We start from the raw sequence: 16,397 nt of genomic DNA on the forward strand, positions 1-16,397 counted from the left end.
AAAATAAAACAAAGGAGGAATACCCCAAGACACATATTAATCAAACTGATCAAAATTAAAGACAAAGAGAAAATCTTGAAAGCAGCTAGGGAAACGAAACAAATAGCATACAAGGGAAGCCCAATAAGGTTACTGGCAGATTTTTCAGCAGAAACTCTGCAGGCCAGAAGGGAGTGGCATGATATACTTAACATGATGAAAGGTAAAAATCTCCAACTATGATTACTTTACCCAGAAAGGCTCTCATTCAGATTTGAAGGAGAAATCAAAACCTTCACAGATAAGCTAAAGCTAAGAAAATTCAGCAACACTCCACCAGCTTTACAACAAATACTAAAGGAACTTCTCTAGGCAGAAAAGAAAAGACTACAACCAGAAATAAATACACCACAAGTGACAAGACTCACCAGTAGGGGTATATATATAGTAAAGATAAGAAAACATCCACACACAATTATGCCACCAAAATCAGAAATCATGAGGAGGGTACAAAATCAGGACACTGGAGATGAACTTGCAATTAAGAGACCAACAACGTAAAACAATCTCATATATATATATATATATATATATATATATAGACTCATATGAAAACTTCAGAATAACTGCAAACCAAAAATCTACAATTGATACTCACACCAATAAGAAAAATCAACTCGAATACAACACAAAAGATAGTCATCAAACCACAAGAGGAGAGAATAAGAGAAGAAGGGAGGAAAAAAGAACAACAAAAACAAATCTAAAGCAATTAATAAAATGGCAATAAGAACATACACATCAATGATTACCGTAAATGTTAATGGACTAAATGCCCCAACCAAAAGACAAAGACTGGCTGAATGAATACAAAAACAAGATCCATATATATGCTGTTCTCAAGAGACCCATTTCACTTCTAGGGACACATACAAATTGAAAGTGAGAGGATGGAAGAAAATAGTCCATGCAAATGGGAATCAAAAGAAAGCTGGAGGAGCAAAACTCATATCAGACAAAATAGACTTTAAAATGAAGAATATTTTAAGGGACAAAGAAGGACATCACATAATGATCAAAGGATCAACCCAAGAAGAAGATGTAACAATTTTAAATATCTACGTGCCCAACATAGGTTCACTACAACATATAAGGTAACTGCTAACAACCTGAAAAGGAGAATTCAACAATAACACAGTCATAGTGGGGGACTTTAATACCCCACTCAAAGCAATGGACAGATCATCCAGACAGAAATTCAGTAAGGAAACACAGGCCCTGAATGCTGCATTTGACCAGATGGACGTAACAGATATTTATAGGACATTCCATCCAAAAGCAACAGAATACACATTCTTCTCAAGTGCACATGGAACATTCTCTAAGATTGATCACATCCTGGGCTTCAAATCCAGCCTTGGTAATTTAAGAAAACTGAAATCATATCAAACATCTTTTCCAACCACAATGCTATATGATTAGAAATCAACAACAACAAAAACACTACAAAAAACACAAACACGTGGAGACTCGACAACATGATACTAAACAACCAATGCATCACTGAAGAAATCAAAGAGGAAATTAAAAAATACCTAGAAGGAAATGACAACAAAGATACGACACTCCAAACCCCATGGGATGCAGCAAAAGCCATTCTAAGAGGAAAGTTTATAGCAATACAACCCCACCTCAGGAAACAAGAAAAAGCTCAAATAAACAAGCTAACATTACATCCAAAGCAGCTCGAGAAAGAAGAACAGACAAGACCAAAAGGTAGCAGAAGGAAAGACATCATAAAGATCAGAGCAGAAACCAATGAACTAGAAACAAAGAAAACCATAGAAAAGATCAATGAAACAAAAAACTAGTTCTTTGAAAAGATCAACAAAATTGATAAACCCCTAGCCAGGCTTATCAAGCAAAAAAGAGAGAGGACTCAGATCAATAAAAATAGAAATGAAAAAGGAGAAGTAACAACGGACATCACAGAAATACAAAGGATCATAAGAGACTACTGCAAGCAACTATACACCAACAAAATGGAAAACCTAGAAGAAATGGACAAATTCCTAGAAAAGCACAATCTTCCAAGACTAAACCAAGATGAAATAGAAGAGATGATGGGACCACCCACAAGAACTGAAATTGAAACTGTGATTAAAAAACGCCCAACAAACAAAAGTCCAGGACCAGATGGCTAAACAGGCGAATTCTATCAAACCTTTAGAGAAGAGCTAACACCTCTCCTTCTGAAACTATTCCAAAAAATCACAGAGGAAGGGATACTCCCAAACTCATTCTACGAGGCCACCATCACCCGCATACCAAAACCAGACAAAGATACCACACACACACACACACAAAACTACAGCCCAATTTCACCGATGAACATCGATGCAAAAAATCCTCAAGAAAATACTAGCAAACCACTTCCAACAATACATTAAAAGGATTGTCCATCCTGATCAAGTGGGATTTACCCCAGGGATGCAAGGGTTCTTCAGTATCCACAAATAAGTCAGTGTGATACATCACATTAACAAACTGAAGCATAAAAACCACATGATCCTCTCAACAGATGCAGAAAAAAGCTTTGACAAAATCCAACACCCATTTCTGATAAAAACCCTTCGGAAAGTGGGCACAGAGGGAACCTACCTCAACATCATAAAGGCCACATATGACAAACCCACAGCAAACATCATTCTCAATGGTGAAAAGCTGGAAGATTTCCCACTGAGATCAGGAATAAGACAAGGATGTCTGCTCTTGCCACTACTCTTCAACATAGTTCTGGAAGTCCTAGCCACAGCAATCAGAGAAGCAAAAGAAATAAAACGAATCCAAATTGGAAAGGAAGAAGTAAAACTATCCCTATTTGCAGATGACATGATACTATACCTAGAGAATCCTAAAGACTCCACCAGAAAACTGTTAGAGCTCATCCACGAATTTGGAAAAGTCGCAGGATACAAAATCAACACACAGAAATCGATGGCATTTCTATACACTAACCATGAAAGAGCAGAAAAAGAAATTAGCAAAGCAATCCCTTTTACCATCGCATCCAAAAGAAGAAAATACCTAGGAGTAAACCTACCTAAAGAGACAAAAGACCTGAACTCTGAAAACTATAAGCCACTGATGAAAGAAATCAAAGATGACACACATAGATGGAAGACATACCATGCTCGTGGACTGCAAGAGTTAACATTATCAAAATGACTATACTACCTAAGGCAATCTACAGATTCAATGCAATCCCATCAAATTACCAAGGACATTCTTCACAGAACTCAAACAAAAGAGTTTAAAGTTTGTTTGGGAGCACAAAAGACCCAGAATAGCCAAAGACATCCTGAAAAAGAAAAATGGAGCTGGAGGAATCAGGCTCCCGGACTTCAGGCTATACTACAAAGCAACAATCATCAAAACCGCATGGTACTGGCACAAAGACACAAATATACATCCCTGGAACAGGACAGAAAGCCCAGGATTCAACCCAAGCACCTACAGCCCACTCATCTATGACAAAGGAGGCAAGACTACACAATGCAGAAAGGACAGCTTGTTCAATAAGTGGTGCGGGGAAAACTGGACAGCCGCATGGAAAAGAATGAAATGAGAACACTCCCTAACACCAGACACAAAAATAAACTCCAGATGGATTCAAGACCTACATAGAAGACCAGACACTATCAAAACTCTTAGAGGAAAACCTAGGCCAAACGCTCTCTGACATAAACGACAGCAACATCTTCTCTGATCCACCTCTTAAGAGTAATGACAATAAAAACAAAAATAAACAAATGGGACCAAATCAAACTGAAACGTTTCTGCACAGCAAAGGAAACCCTAAACAACACGAAAAGACAACCCACAGAATGGGAGAAAATCTTTGCAGGTGAACCCACTGACAAGAGATTCATCGCCAAAATTTATAAACACCTTCTGCAGCTCCATCCCAAAAAAACCAACAACCCCATCGAAAAATGGGCAGAAGATCTAAACAGACAGTTCTCCAAAGAAGACATACAGATGGCCAAGAAACACATGAAAAGATGTTCAACATCACTCATTATTAGACAAATGCAAATCAAAACCACTATGAGGCACCACCTTACACCAGTAGAATGGACATTATCAAAATGTCTACAGACAAGAAGTGCTGGAGAGGGTATGGAGGAAAAGGAACCCTAGTACACTGTTGGTGGGATTGTAAATTGGTGCAACCACTGTGGAAAGCAGTATGGAGATGCCTCAGAAAACTAACCATAGAACTACCATTTGATCCAGCAACCCCACTCCTCAGCATCTATCCAGAGAAAACCACAACTTCCAAAGACACATGTACTCCGATGTTCACTGAGGCACTCTGCAATAGCCAAGACATGGAAACAACCTAAATGTCCATTGACAGAGGCGTGGGTCAAGAAGATGTACATATACACAATGGAATATTACTCAGCCATTAAAAAGAATGAAATACCTGCATTCCTAGCAACATGGATGGACCTAGAAATTATCACGCTAAGTGAAGTCAGCCATACAATGAGACACCAACATCAAATGCTTTCACTGACATGTGGAATCTGAAAAAAAGGACACAATGAACGTCTTTGCAGAACAGATGCTGACTCACAGACTTTGAAAAACTTACGGTTTCCAAAGGAGACAGTTTGGCAGGTGGGGGGGATGCACTGGGGTTATGAGATGCAAATCCTTTAAAATTGGATTGTGATGATCATTGTACAACTATGAATGTAATAAATTGAGTAATAAAAAAAAGAAATTAAGCAATGAATACTATTATAGGTACAACCAGTAGTAAAATGATTATAAAGAATTAGAAAATAGAATTTAGCAATATATAAAAAGTTTTTCTTTAAAAAAGTAATTTTAAATATGATAACTAGATGGTGTTTATCCTAGGGATGCAAGGCTGGTTCAATATCTGAAGATTAACCAATGTAATCCACCATATTAACTGATTAAAAAAAAAAATCACATGCTCAAAATCAACTGATGCAGAAAATGTATTTGGCAAGGTTCAACATCCATTCATGATAAAAAAAAAATTATCTCAGAAAACTAGGAATAGAAGAATCTTTCTTAACTTGGTAAAGAATATATATAAAATATCTCTAGCTAATGGTGAAAAATGAACACTTTTCTTCTAAGATCTGGAACAAAACAAGATGTCCACTCACACTACTGTTATTCACGAACACTGGAAGTTCTAGCCAGGGCAATAAGGCAAGAAAAAAATAAATAAATATAAGGCATACACATTGGAAAGCAAGAAATAAATGTCTCATTTGCAGATGACATGATGATATACATAGAAAGTCCCAAGGAACCTATGAAAAAACAAACAATACTTCCTAAAACTAGTAAGCTCATCAAGTCAGAGAACACAACATTAACTTATAAAAATTAACCTTACTTCTGTATACTAGAAATGAACACAGAGGAAAAGAAATTTTAAAACACAGTACCACTTACAAGCACTCCAAAACCATGAAATACTTAGATGCAAATCCAACAAAATATATTCAGAATTTGTATTCTAAAAACTGTAAAACACTGAAGGCAAAATATTAATGAAGATCTAAATAAATAGAGACCTGTCATGTTTATAGATTAAAATACCCAACATAGGAGTTCTCACTGTGGCTCAGAGGAAACAAATCTGATTAGCATCCATGAGGATGCAGGTTCAATCCCTGACCTCACTCAGTGCATTAAGGATCCAGCGTTGCCGTGCGTTGTGGTGTAGTCACAGATACGGCTCGGATCTGGCGTTGCTATAGGTGTGGCATAGGCTGGCAGCTACAGCTCCCATTTTACCCCTAGCCTGAGAACCTCCATATGCCACACGTGTAGCCCTAAAAAGACAAAATAAATAAATAATAAAATACCCAACACAGTAAAAACATCAATTTTTCCCAAAATTGATATAAAGATTTAATACAAGATTTTTTGTAGATTATAAACAATTCTAAAATTCACATGAAAACGCATGTTATAAGAGCTAAAATAACTTTGAAAAATAAAAATAGACTGAATCATCCTAACCCAATTCCAAGATTTATTACATAGCTATAATAAGCAAGACTGCAGGTCCTGACACAGTGATAGACACAGAAACAAATGGAAGAAAACAGAGAACCCAGAAACAGCCCACAGAAATTGACTTCTGACAAACGTGTGAACATAATTCAAAAAGGAAAGATAGCTTTTTCAACAAATGGTAATAATATAACTGGATATCCATAAGCAAAGGAAAAAAAAAACTTTACATTTAACTCATTATCAGTTTTGAGTTGATTTTTATATAAAATGATTTTATATGAAATGATATCAACTTGATTTCATTTAAAAATCAACTCAAAACTGATAATGAATTAAATGTAAAACATAAAATTATAAAACTTTTAGAAGAAAACAAAGGAGAAAATCTCCAGGAACTAGGGCTTCATGAAGAGTTCTTAAATATTACTTCAGAAGTATGTTTCATCAAACTGTAAAAATCAATAAATTGGACTTCATCAATATTAAAAAACTTTTCCTCTACGAAAGATCTTGATAAAAGGATGAAAAGACAAGCCACATGGTGAGGGGAAAAAATATGCAAACTACATCTGGCAAAGGAATCATATCTACATTATAGGAAGAACTCTTAACAAAGCAGGAGAAACAAAACAAAATATCCAATTTTTAAAGGGGCAACTAATAGGAGGAGACATTTGGAGGAAGAAGCTAAATTATTGGAAAATAAACACAAAAAAGAATTCAATGCCACTAACAATTAGGAAAATGTAAATTAAGATCACGATGACATATCAACCCATTAGACACATACCTATTAGGGCAGCCAAAACAAAAAATAGTGACAATACCAATTGCTGGTGAAGATACAGAAAAACTGAATCTCTTATACATTGCTGATAGAAACAGAAAATGGTACAGAAACTTTAGAAAAGAGTTTGACAGTCTTTAAAAAAAATAAACATTTATCACAGGACCCAGCAATCCTATATCCACACAAATACCTGCATACATATACACACGGTAATTTTATTTGTAATAGACAAACACTGGAAACAACCAAAATGTTCCTCAATATACATTACACTAACTAGGGGCCATCCATACGAGGGAAAATTACTTAGCAATAAGAAAGCACAAACTACTGATAACACACAACAACTTAAATGGATCCCTGAGTCATTCCGCTGAGGGAAGAAAAGTCAATCTCAAAAGGTCACATACTGAATGACTGCAGGTATGCAACATTTTCAAAATGACAAAAATACAGAGAGGGAGACCAAGTGAGTGGCTGACAGATTAGAAATTCTGGAGGAGGGAAATGGGTCTGACTCTTTAAAGAGGTAGCAGGAGAAGAATCTTCCTGGTGATGAAACAGTTCTACATCTCAACTGCAGTGGTCATAACGCCGTTCTGCACGTGACAAGATGGCATGGAGCCTCAGCCACACATGATACCAATGTCAACTCCTGGTTTGACAACCATGAATTGTGTGATTCTGCACTATCTTTCCAACTTTCTCTGGATTTACCACTATTTAAAATAAAAACCTTAAAAACATATCATCACAGTATGTTTTCTACTGGAATAACAAACATCGATACTCACTTCCAATATCCGGCCTCAGCTTTTTATCATATTCTCTTAGCAACTTGTTGAGAATAAGAGTCACGTCTGTGTCTTGGGACTTGGGAGCCAAGACCCACTTTTGATTTGACGACGAATCTTCATATTCATCCTCTTCCACTTTTCTGGACCTGTAATAACGGTACAAAGTGTGACATACAAGTTGTAGCAATGGCTCCAGGAAGTGTCTTTTTTGGATGCCCCATAGCATATGGAGTTCTCAGGCCAGGGATCAGATCCAAGCCAAAGCTGCGACCTAAAGGGCAGTTGCAGCAATGCTGGATCTTTAACCCACTGCACTGAGCCAGAGATTGCACCTAAGTCCCAGCACTGCAGGGACACCACCGATCCCACTGCGCCACAGTGGGAACTCCAGGAAGTATCTTAAGCGAGGCCCACCCAACCACTACTGAAAGAAGTAGAAAATCCCCAGGACCCTCAGCCCAACCAACAGATTACCTCTATCTAAAATTAAACAAATGAAACAAAACACAAATTAGAAAAAATCCAGTAAGAAGAATGCCACTGCTATCAATATACCATGATGTTTTCATTAAATGTGACAAAAAATGAATCTATGTCCATGTTAAACCATAGACATTGCAATAAGTCATCCAATGCAAGAAGTCCAACTAGCAATCAATCAGCATAGGCTGCAGCTGCAGCTCCAATTCAACCTGTGCCCCATGAACTTCCATATGCTACAGGTGAAGCCATAAAAAGAAAAAAAAATTAAAATCTTTCTAATATGTCTTAATCATTGGCCCCTTGATAAAGGGGTTCAAATAAATGATGAGCATCTCTGAGTCTGTCCTGAGCAAGGCTGAGCCTGACAGCCACCTCCTGGGTGATCCAGGCTCACAGAAGTACTTGAATGGAGAGGCCTCAAAAAGACAAGCTAGTTTTCTCAGTGAGTGAGGCCATCTTAGCAGTACAGCCAGCAGGGCATGAAAAGAGCAGTCTCTTCTTTAAAGTAGTACTTCCAGGGGGCCTGCCACTTACTAGGGCAGAAAAACTTGTCACACAAACAAGCACGCAATCTTCTTCCTTTATGGCTTGTCAGTGTGTGTGGCTTTTTTTCTTCACCAAAGAGAACAAAATACAGGATAGAAAAAACTGCACTGAGGTTGATTCGTCCTGACTATGTATGAGCTCATTTCTGTGTAGCTTCCCAGACAGAGTCAAAATGGCAACAACATCTCAGGGCAGTTGTGCTCTGGGACATGTTTCTTTAATTTTTGGAATCATCTAAACGATCTATGATGACCATGAAATACATGAAAAAAGATAAACTTTTTAAAGTTCATTATTGCTACCTTGTTTAAAACTTCAGAATCATATATATTTATATACAATAATAATATAATGATAACACACATATAATCATATGTGTATGCCATATACTGTGTACATGAGTCTTTTTTATCAGTGTTAACTGGCCTTAACATAGACCAGAGCAGTGTCAGATTGTCTGGTCCTATATGAATATATATGAGATTTTGATAATGAGTATATGACATTCATCTCGAAGATTGACTCCATTTAAGTTTTCCCTAGGCCTATACTAAACTGTAATTCTATTTCTTGACTAGAAGGGTAAAATACATCATCCATTGGAACTATAAATTGCTGTGGATTTTTATTCGCACTGAATACTCACCCACCATCAACAGGAACTTGTAAAATTTGAGACACATCTTAAAGAAGTGATATACTTCATTTCATTATTTGTAAGCCAGAACTTTGACAAATTAGACTACAGAATATAAAATGCCACTACAAGAGTTCCTGCTGTGGTGCAGTGGGTTAAGAATCTCGGGTTGTCTCTGCAGTGGCTCGGGGCTACTAATGAGGCGGGGATTCAATCCCCAGTCCAACACAGTGGGTTAAGGATCCAGCATTGCCACAGCTGTAGTGTAGGTCTCAGCTGTGGCTTGGATTCAGTCCCTGGCCCCGGACTTCCATATGCCACAACTGTAGCCTATATAAATAAATAAAGTTTAAAAACAAAATGTCACTGCAGAATATTTTGTTTTATCAGGAATATTGTCAGGAGTATTAATTTTATCAACTTGAAAAAAAAAGTGGGTTGACACAGGTTCTGCAGGACATGGATTACTAGGAACCAACCACTGCCCCTCAGGACCTGGCAGTTTGGTCCAGAGTAAAGGCACTTAGGAAGCTATGAACAAAGGGAGAGACTGCCTCAGCAAAATCACATACAACATTCTCAGGACTCCTTCCAACTCGTTCACAGCTTTCCTCTCTCCCTCTTCTGTCTGTCACTTCCTCTCCCCTCCTCTCTTCCCCTTTGCCTTCCTTCCCAGAACAGCTCACCAGCACAGACTAGCTTAGCCCATGCTCTCCATGCTCTGTATCTTCTAATGCCCCCGAACTCAGATATACCCAGAAGGAGCACATCATCCCTCCATCAGTTCTCTGTATACACAGCCTTAGTTTCTGAAAAATACTTTGAGCCGCTTCAATAACAGGTATTATAACGAGACTAATTCTCCCTCTAGCGGTGAAGTGGGGACGAGAGGGTTTTCCTGAAATTGCATAAGCGTTTTCCTCAGAGGCCAGGGCAGGTGAGGGGAGACAAAGCAAGAAACAGCAGCTACATCCTCTCCGGCCCCTTCCCCTTCAAAAGAGAAAGTGATACCAGCCGCTCTGTGATCAAGCTGTGGGGAGACAGTAGGCAGGGCAAAGGCAGAGATGATCTGGGCCCCTCAGTGGCTGACACTGGGTGCCTCCCTATCCTGATGTCACGTCAGTTTGCTGCAGGACTTCAGAGAATGAAATCCAAGCTTCCCAGTGCTGGTGCCAGACTACCAGCCCTATAGAAAAGACTCCCCTTGACGAAAACCAAATCTCATCTCAGGACTCACTGGAATGTGAATAAAACAAAAAGCCCCTTTTTTCTAAACTGTTATATCTAATCTTCATGAGGGTTCTCTTATCAGGATTGTTGGATCCTAAACACCATCACTGCAATTCGTCTTTTCTTAAAAAAACAGACTGGCCACATATTGTCACTGGGAAGCAACAGCTCAGCCCTCAGATGGTATTTTCATGTCTTACACCTTCTCTTCAACCACAAGGACAGAGACAAAGTTGGAACTATCTTATGAACATAAAAAGCAGCTCCTACACCTCAGAAAGCAGGTAGTCAGCCACTTAAGGTGTCATCAAGGTCCAGGTGTGACTTAGTGTGTTTTAATGTAGAAGCAGCTCGTCCATGGGTGTCAGAATGGGGTGCTTTTCTCTCCACAGAGCTGCCAAGACATCACATGGGGCGCAACTGTCAGCACCTTCTCCAGGGCTCTTCCACACCAGGAAGGCATTCCAGAGTGCAAATGAGCACCCTCTCAGAATTAATAACAGTTTTGAAAGAGGATGCCTGACATTGGATTGCTTTACGTGTCTATAAAACCTATTCAGAGACATGAGAGCAAAGATGCTTTCAAAGGAGAGGCATACAGCAATAAAATTAGTTTAAAATTGGGTTGTTTGTTTTTTTTCAATTGGTATGTCAAGGCCATGGAACCAACCCTGACATAGAATATATTAAATTTGTTACATCTGCCTTGTTGAGATGGAAGGATGAGGAATCCCCAGAGACTGTATGGGTATTTGGGAACCCTTAGACACCTGAGCGTTTCAAGTTAGACACCCAAACATCTTCCTACTAAGCACATAAAGTAATAAGGACCATGAGCAGTTTTCCTTCTCCCATGTTAGGTATCTAGAGATCTACACAGCCGACTGTCCAACTCTGAACTGCAGGTCATTTCATCCAGTCGCAGTGGGAAAGCCAATGAGACGTAATCTCAGATCTGGATATGACCTGGGACCTCTGTGTTGTGCCTGGTGTTGTCTGCTTCTAAACAGATATTCAACCAGGCAGGAGCAACCTCAGAGAGCACAATTCCATTTCCCTTCTCAGCTGGCTCCTTAGGAAGATCCAAAGAGCGTGCTACCTGGTTGGGGTTGCTGCCATGAGTCTCTGGTGAGTCTGCTGTCCCCCACCTCACCCCCGACATAAAACCTGCCTTTCTCACTCTCAGCAATTAGGAAAGACTCAGCAGTGTGTGGTGGGGAGGGCCAGGACTTCCTTCCTCAGGGCTTCTCAAAGGTAGAGAGTGAGAAGCCATTTACATTCATGTCTTGTAGGACTTGTTAATGCACCTTCCTAGTTCCTGGGTACTTCACAAATATGAATGACCTCCTGGTACTGCCTGCTGATACCTGCAGGGTTTATGGCACACAGGAAGGCTTGCCAGCTCTCTAGCTCCCAGATCTAAGAAATGAAGACCTGTCAAAAGAGAAGTGTTCTGGGGGTAGGAGTACCCTGAGATTCTTGGGGTGGTGAGGCTAGGCAGGAAGAAGAGAGCTGCTCTTATTTTCAAACTACAGGACAGTCTGCAGGTTCTGGGCCAGAGATCTAGCCCCAGACAGAATTAAAGGGATCAAACCCAGACGTTCCAGTTATGTGACAGCAACAGGATTTAACCCTTCTGGTCCCACTATCCTTCCCTCTTCATGAGCCATTTTCATCTCTTCCTGGAGCATTTCTGAGCTCCCATTAGCTGGCTGATGTCCCAGGAAGAAGGTTAAGGGTATTCACGGTGAGGTAATTTCTTACAGTTACTACCAAGAAATCTTATTACCAGTGTCAACATGCTCCTTCTACAGGGGTAGGTTTGTGCATGCTCCTGTGTGTGAACGGGGTGCACATGTGTACTGTGCGTGTGTTTCCAGGACCTGGAGAGGGAAATCCTCTCTGAAAAGCAGGGCACTCAGCTGCCCACCTGGTCCCAGTCCTCCTCTACTGCCTCCAGCCCAGCGACTCCTCACCAGACCGGTTTAAACTGGGCAGCTAGGAAATCATGACTCCTGGGTCCTGGGAAATTTCAGTGATGGAAATGATACAGAATGTCGCTCAATGTGTGAGTGTGTGTGTGTGTGTGTGTGTGTGTGCACGCGCGCACGCGCCTGCCCCTGGAACACTTGGGGGAGGGGTAGAGGTAGATAAGGAGGTAGACACCGGCTTTCCCCTATACTACTGGTTTTCAAAATCCCTTAAAACCACCAGATCCTAAAAGCTTCAGGGGAAGAGCCCATTAATCTGAGTCCCCATATTTCAGGCTGCAGAGAAGGCTGCAGCCGCCCAGCCAGGAGAGGCAGATGGCCTTGTCCCGGGGAGATGGGACAGGTAAGGTGCCAGCCGACTTCCCCTCTTCTCCTTGCCTGGCCGCCGGCGGGCTGTGCCACAAACCGGCCGACGGACAGAGGGGCGCTCCGGGGACCCGGGCCGGCCGACAGCGCCCCCCGCCGCCCTACCTCCAGGCTTGGAGCCTCCGGGGATGCGGAGCCCCGGCGCCACTTACCGCGCGTGCAAGCCCGAGAACAGGCAGAGGAGCAGCAGCAGCTTCGGGGCCATGGTGCCGCGGAGCGTGGGGCGCTGGGTCCGAGGCCTGGGGCCGGGCGGCGCTTCCTCCGGAGCGCGGGCCTCGCCTCCGCCGGCTCTCCCCGCCCTCGCTGCCTCTGGTGTCGCCGCCTGCGGCGGGACAGGTGTGGGCTCGGGCGGCCAGCCGCGCCTCCGACGGCCGCCGGGTCTGCGCGCGGCTCCGCGGGGCTCACGCGGGATGCCCGGGCCCCCTCGGCGCGCCGCCCCCGCCGGCGCACTGGCGCCGGGTCCTCGCAACTGGGTGGCGGGAGCTGGTGGGCGCTGGCGGTCCCTGGCCCGGAAGCCCCGCGGCAGCCCACCCGCCGCGCGCCGGTGCGGGGCGGTGGGCTCTGCGCGCGCTGTGCGGTAGCCGCGCGCTCCAAGGTGGGGGCAGGGAGGCGGCCGCTCCTCGGGCAGCGCCTCCGTGGCGGCCCCGGCGGGGAGGAGTTTCCCCAATTACACGCTTGACAATGCGCGAGGCGAGGAAAGCGAGGTCTGAATGGACTCGGAGTTTGAGGCTGGGAAAGGGGCGGGGCTCGGCGGGGGCGGAGAAGCTCCGGGATCCCGCCGGGAACCTGCAGAAGGGTCCCAGGATTGGCACCCCGCGGTCCAGAGAGAGCTCCCGAGCCAGACGGAATGCGTTCCTTCCCGCTTTTCAGCAAGACGTCGCGGTTCTCCGCGCTCCCTGTCCTCCTAGAGCGTCCCCACCTAGGCGCCCTGGCGAAGGAGCTAAACAGCCTGCAGCCCTCCCATCGCGCACGTCGCACTCAGTGAACCCCTTCCGTACACTGCTGAGATTCAGCGTGGAAAAGTGGCGAGCCTGGGAGTATTTGGGGAAAAGCTCCCCCGATGTGTACCTTTCACACGCAAATAAAGACTATTCCATAGCAATAAACAGCAGTGGTGAAAAAGAATGTTGAATGTAGGAGACAATGACCCTAAGTAAAAGAGCAAAAGATGTTCTGTTTGAACTATGAAGGGCTCTTCAACATATTTTCAAAGACTCAAAGGCTGTGAAAATTGCATTTATATTTTCATTCGTAATAATCAGAGTGTTAGTTTTTTACCAGGTAGATATTACAACATCAGCATACCTTAGAATACATCCACTAAGAAGCTGGCTTTTATATTGGGGGAAAAATGGTTCTTAGGAAGTAGTTTTTTCTTTAAACTACTGTTCATAGAATTATAAAATGATGTGATGTTTCTTGAATATTGTCAAGCCGCATTGTTCATAGAATATCTTCAAGGGTCAGTTGAAAATTGCCTGCTGTTCTTTCCTTATTTGTGGCTTCACCAGCATGAACATGGTCACGAAGTAGAGTGAAGTTGTTGGTGATGGAGATATATATACACACACACACACATATATTTTAAGCAGTGGAGCTGTGGCTTCCTTTGCATTGCCATCTTCCTGCCTCTCTCTTCCGCTAAATGGCCTTGAACTTACTCCAGCTAACCTCTTCCCAGCTCCTTCTGGCATCCTCTGCCTTCCACATCTCTTACTCAAATCCTGACACTAGGAAGCCTCCCAACATCATTGCTTTGCCACTTCCAGAACATGTAACACTTCTTCCAGCTTCAGGGGGATATAAGCCTTTATAATACTCTAATCTTTTATTTACTCTATCCTACAATGCAATTAAGCACTTTAAAAATTAGATGATGACTTATCATTTGTTAATTGCTTATAGAAATATGTCAAGTCCATAGAGAATAGACTTGTGGTTGCCAAGGGGAATGGGGAGGGAGTGGGATGGGCTGAGAGATTGGGGTTAGTGGATGCAAACTATTACATTTAGAATAGATAAACAATGAGTTCCTGCTGTATAGTGCAAGAAAGTATATCCAGTCTCTTGGGATAGACCATGATGTAAGATAATATAAGAGAATGTATATATATGTATGACTGGTCACTTTGCTGTATAGCAGAAATTGGCACAACATTGTAAATCAACCATATTTTAATAAAAAAATGTTAACCCCTCCCAAAAAGAAAAGAAAAAGAAGAGGAACCTGGAGTTCCCTGGTGGCTCAGCACATTAAGGATCTGCTGTTGCCACTGCAGTGACTCGTGTTGCTGCTGTGGCTCGGGGTCAGTCCCTGGCCCAAGAACTATTGCATGTTGCCAATGCAGCCAAAAAAAAAAAAAAAAAAAAGCCAAAAACAAACTAACAAAAGAGCAAGTGTAAGTACAGTATGCTTATTTTCTTAATAGCGGGGAAAAAACTCAAAATGACAGACAATAAAATATTAACAATGGGAAAAAAAAGGATACATTTCAAGTGTCCACAAGCTTCTTATGTGTGCTATGAGAAAACTGCATGTATAAATAAGCACTTTTCTATGCCTCAATTTTAAACACAGTAGTAGGAACTTAGGTAACATAACAGTCAGACATGGATAACATAATAGGGGCCCAGGGGTTAATGTGGAGGCTTTATATAAATGAGCTCTCTCACAATACTAGTCCCATTTCAATGATAGAGAAAACACACAGAGAAGGTAAGTCATTTCCCTAAGATCACAGAGCTAGGAGATTGAAGACTGGGAGTTAAAACCCAGGCAGCAGGCTCCAACATCTCTTCATCACTATGTCATACTGCCTTTCAGATGAATAGGAGCTCAGTAAACCTTTGTTTGGTTCTTTCACCAAAGTTTTAGACTCCTTGCTGTATTTATTATTTAACATGAGTACAAATGCTTACAAGTTGTTTATAATACAAGCAGCCAGATACTTGAATGTTGTTGTAAAATATCAGTATAATGAGAAGTGCCCAGTGAAGTTTTTACAGTAGAAACAGTGGAAAAGAAAACGTGATGCTCTTTTTGCATTCCTGTGTTGGTTATTCTTTTCCTTTCTTGCATATTTTCAGTCTGTTATCATGAATGGATGTAACTTGATTTCTTCTAGCTCTTGGCTCCCTTTATTATACCTAGTGTGTCAGTTTGGTAGACTTGAACGTTTTACCAAAGAAAGCCCCCCTTTCCATGGTGCTGCCTGGGACATGATTTCCCCCCCACCCCTGCTTTTTTTAAGCAAAATGAGTTGAGGAAGAACAAATTCAAAGCAAGCTTTCCGGGCATAAGTGTGAAAGCAAACTAGAAGGTCAAGAATCTAGAATCTTCAAAGGAAAATCTTTCTGTCTTTGATTTTCCTGCCTTGCTCAGCTTGACTGGCGTAGAAAGTGGGGGCAGATAGTGAAAGGGGGAGGGCGGTAGGATGCTTTACGGAGCATGCGCAGTGCTCATTCTCCGTTTTCCTTTTGATTCCAACCCCCGCCCCCCA

At 41.9% G+C, this 16,397-nt stretch overlaps 1 protein-coding gene across 2 annotated transcripts in view; it reads right to left on the reverse strand.

The window, feature by feature from the left end:
• Positions 1-13,494, reverse strand: part of GABRG3 (gamma-aminobutyric acid type A receptor subunit gamma3) — a 612,638-nt gene extending 599,144 nt beyond the window's left edge. For both annotated transcript variants that reach the window (XM_084976193.1, XM_021098602.2), the window contains exons 1-2: positions 13,050-13,494; positions 7,642-7,790 (exon numbers count right to left, since the gene is read on the reverse strand). In XM_084976193.1, the coding sequence (XP_084832319.1) occupies positions 7,642-7,790; positions 13,050-13,102 (202 nt within the window). In that variant the 5' untranslated portion in view covers positions 13,103-13,494. The remainder of the gene's footprint in view (positions 1-7,641; positions 7,791-13,049) is intronic.
• Positions 13,495-16,397: the final 2,903 nt, after the last annotated feature.

The sequence above is a fragment of the Sus scrofa genome, chromosome 1 (assembly GCF_054392235.1).
Source record: "Sus scrofa isolate SSC_HxYL_T2T_F1_AM1 chromosome 1, Sscrofa_HxYL_maternal_Yorkshire_Landrace_v2.0, whole genome shotgun sequence".
Classification (NCBI taxonomy): domain Eukaryota; kingdom Metazoa; phylum Chordata; class Mammalia; order Artiodactyla; family Suidae; genus Sus; species Sus scrofa.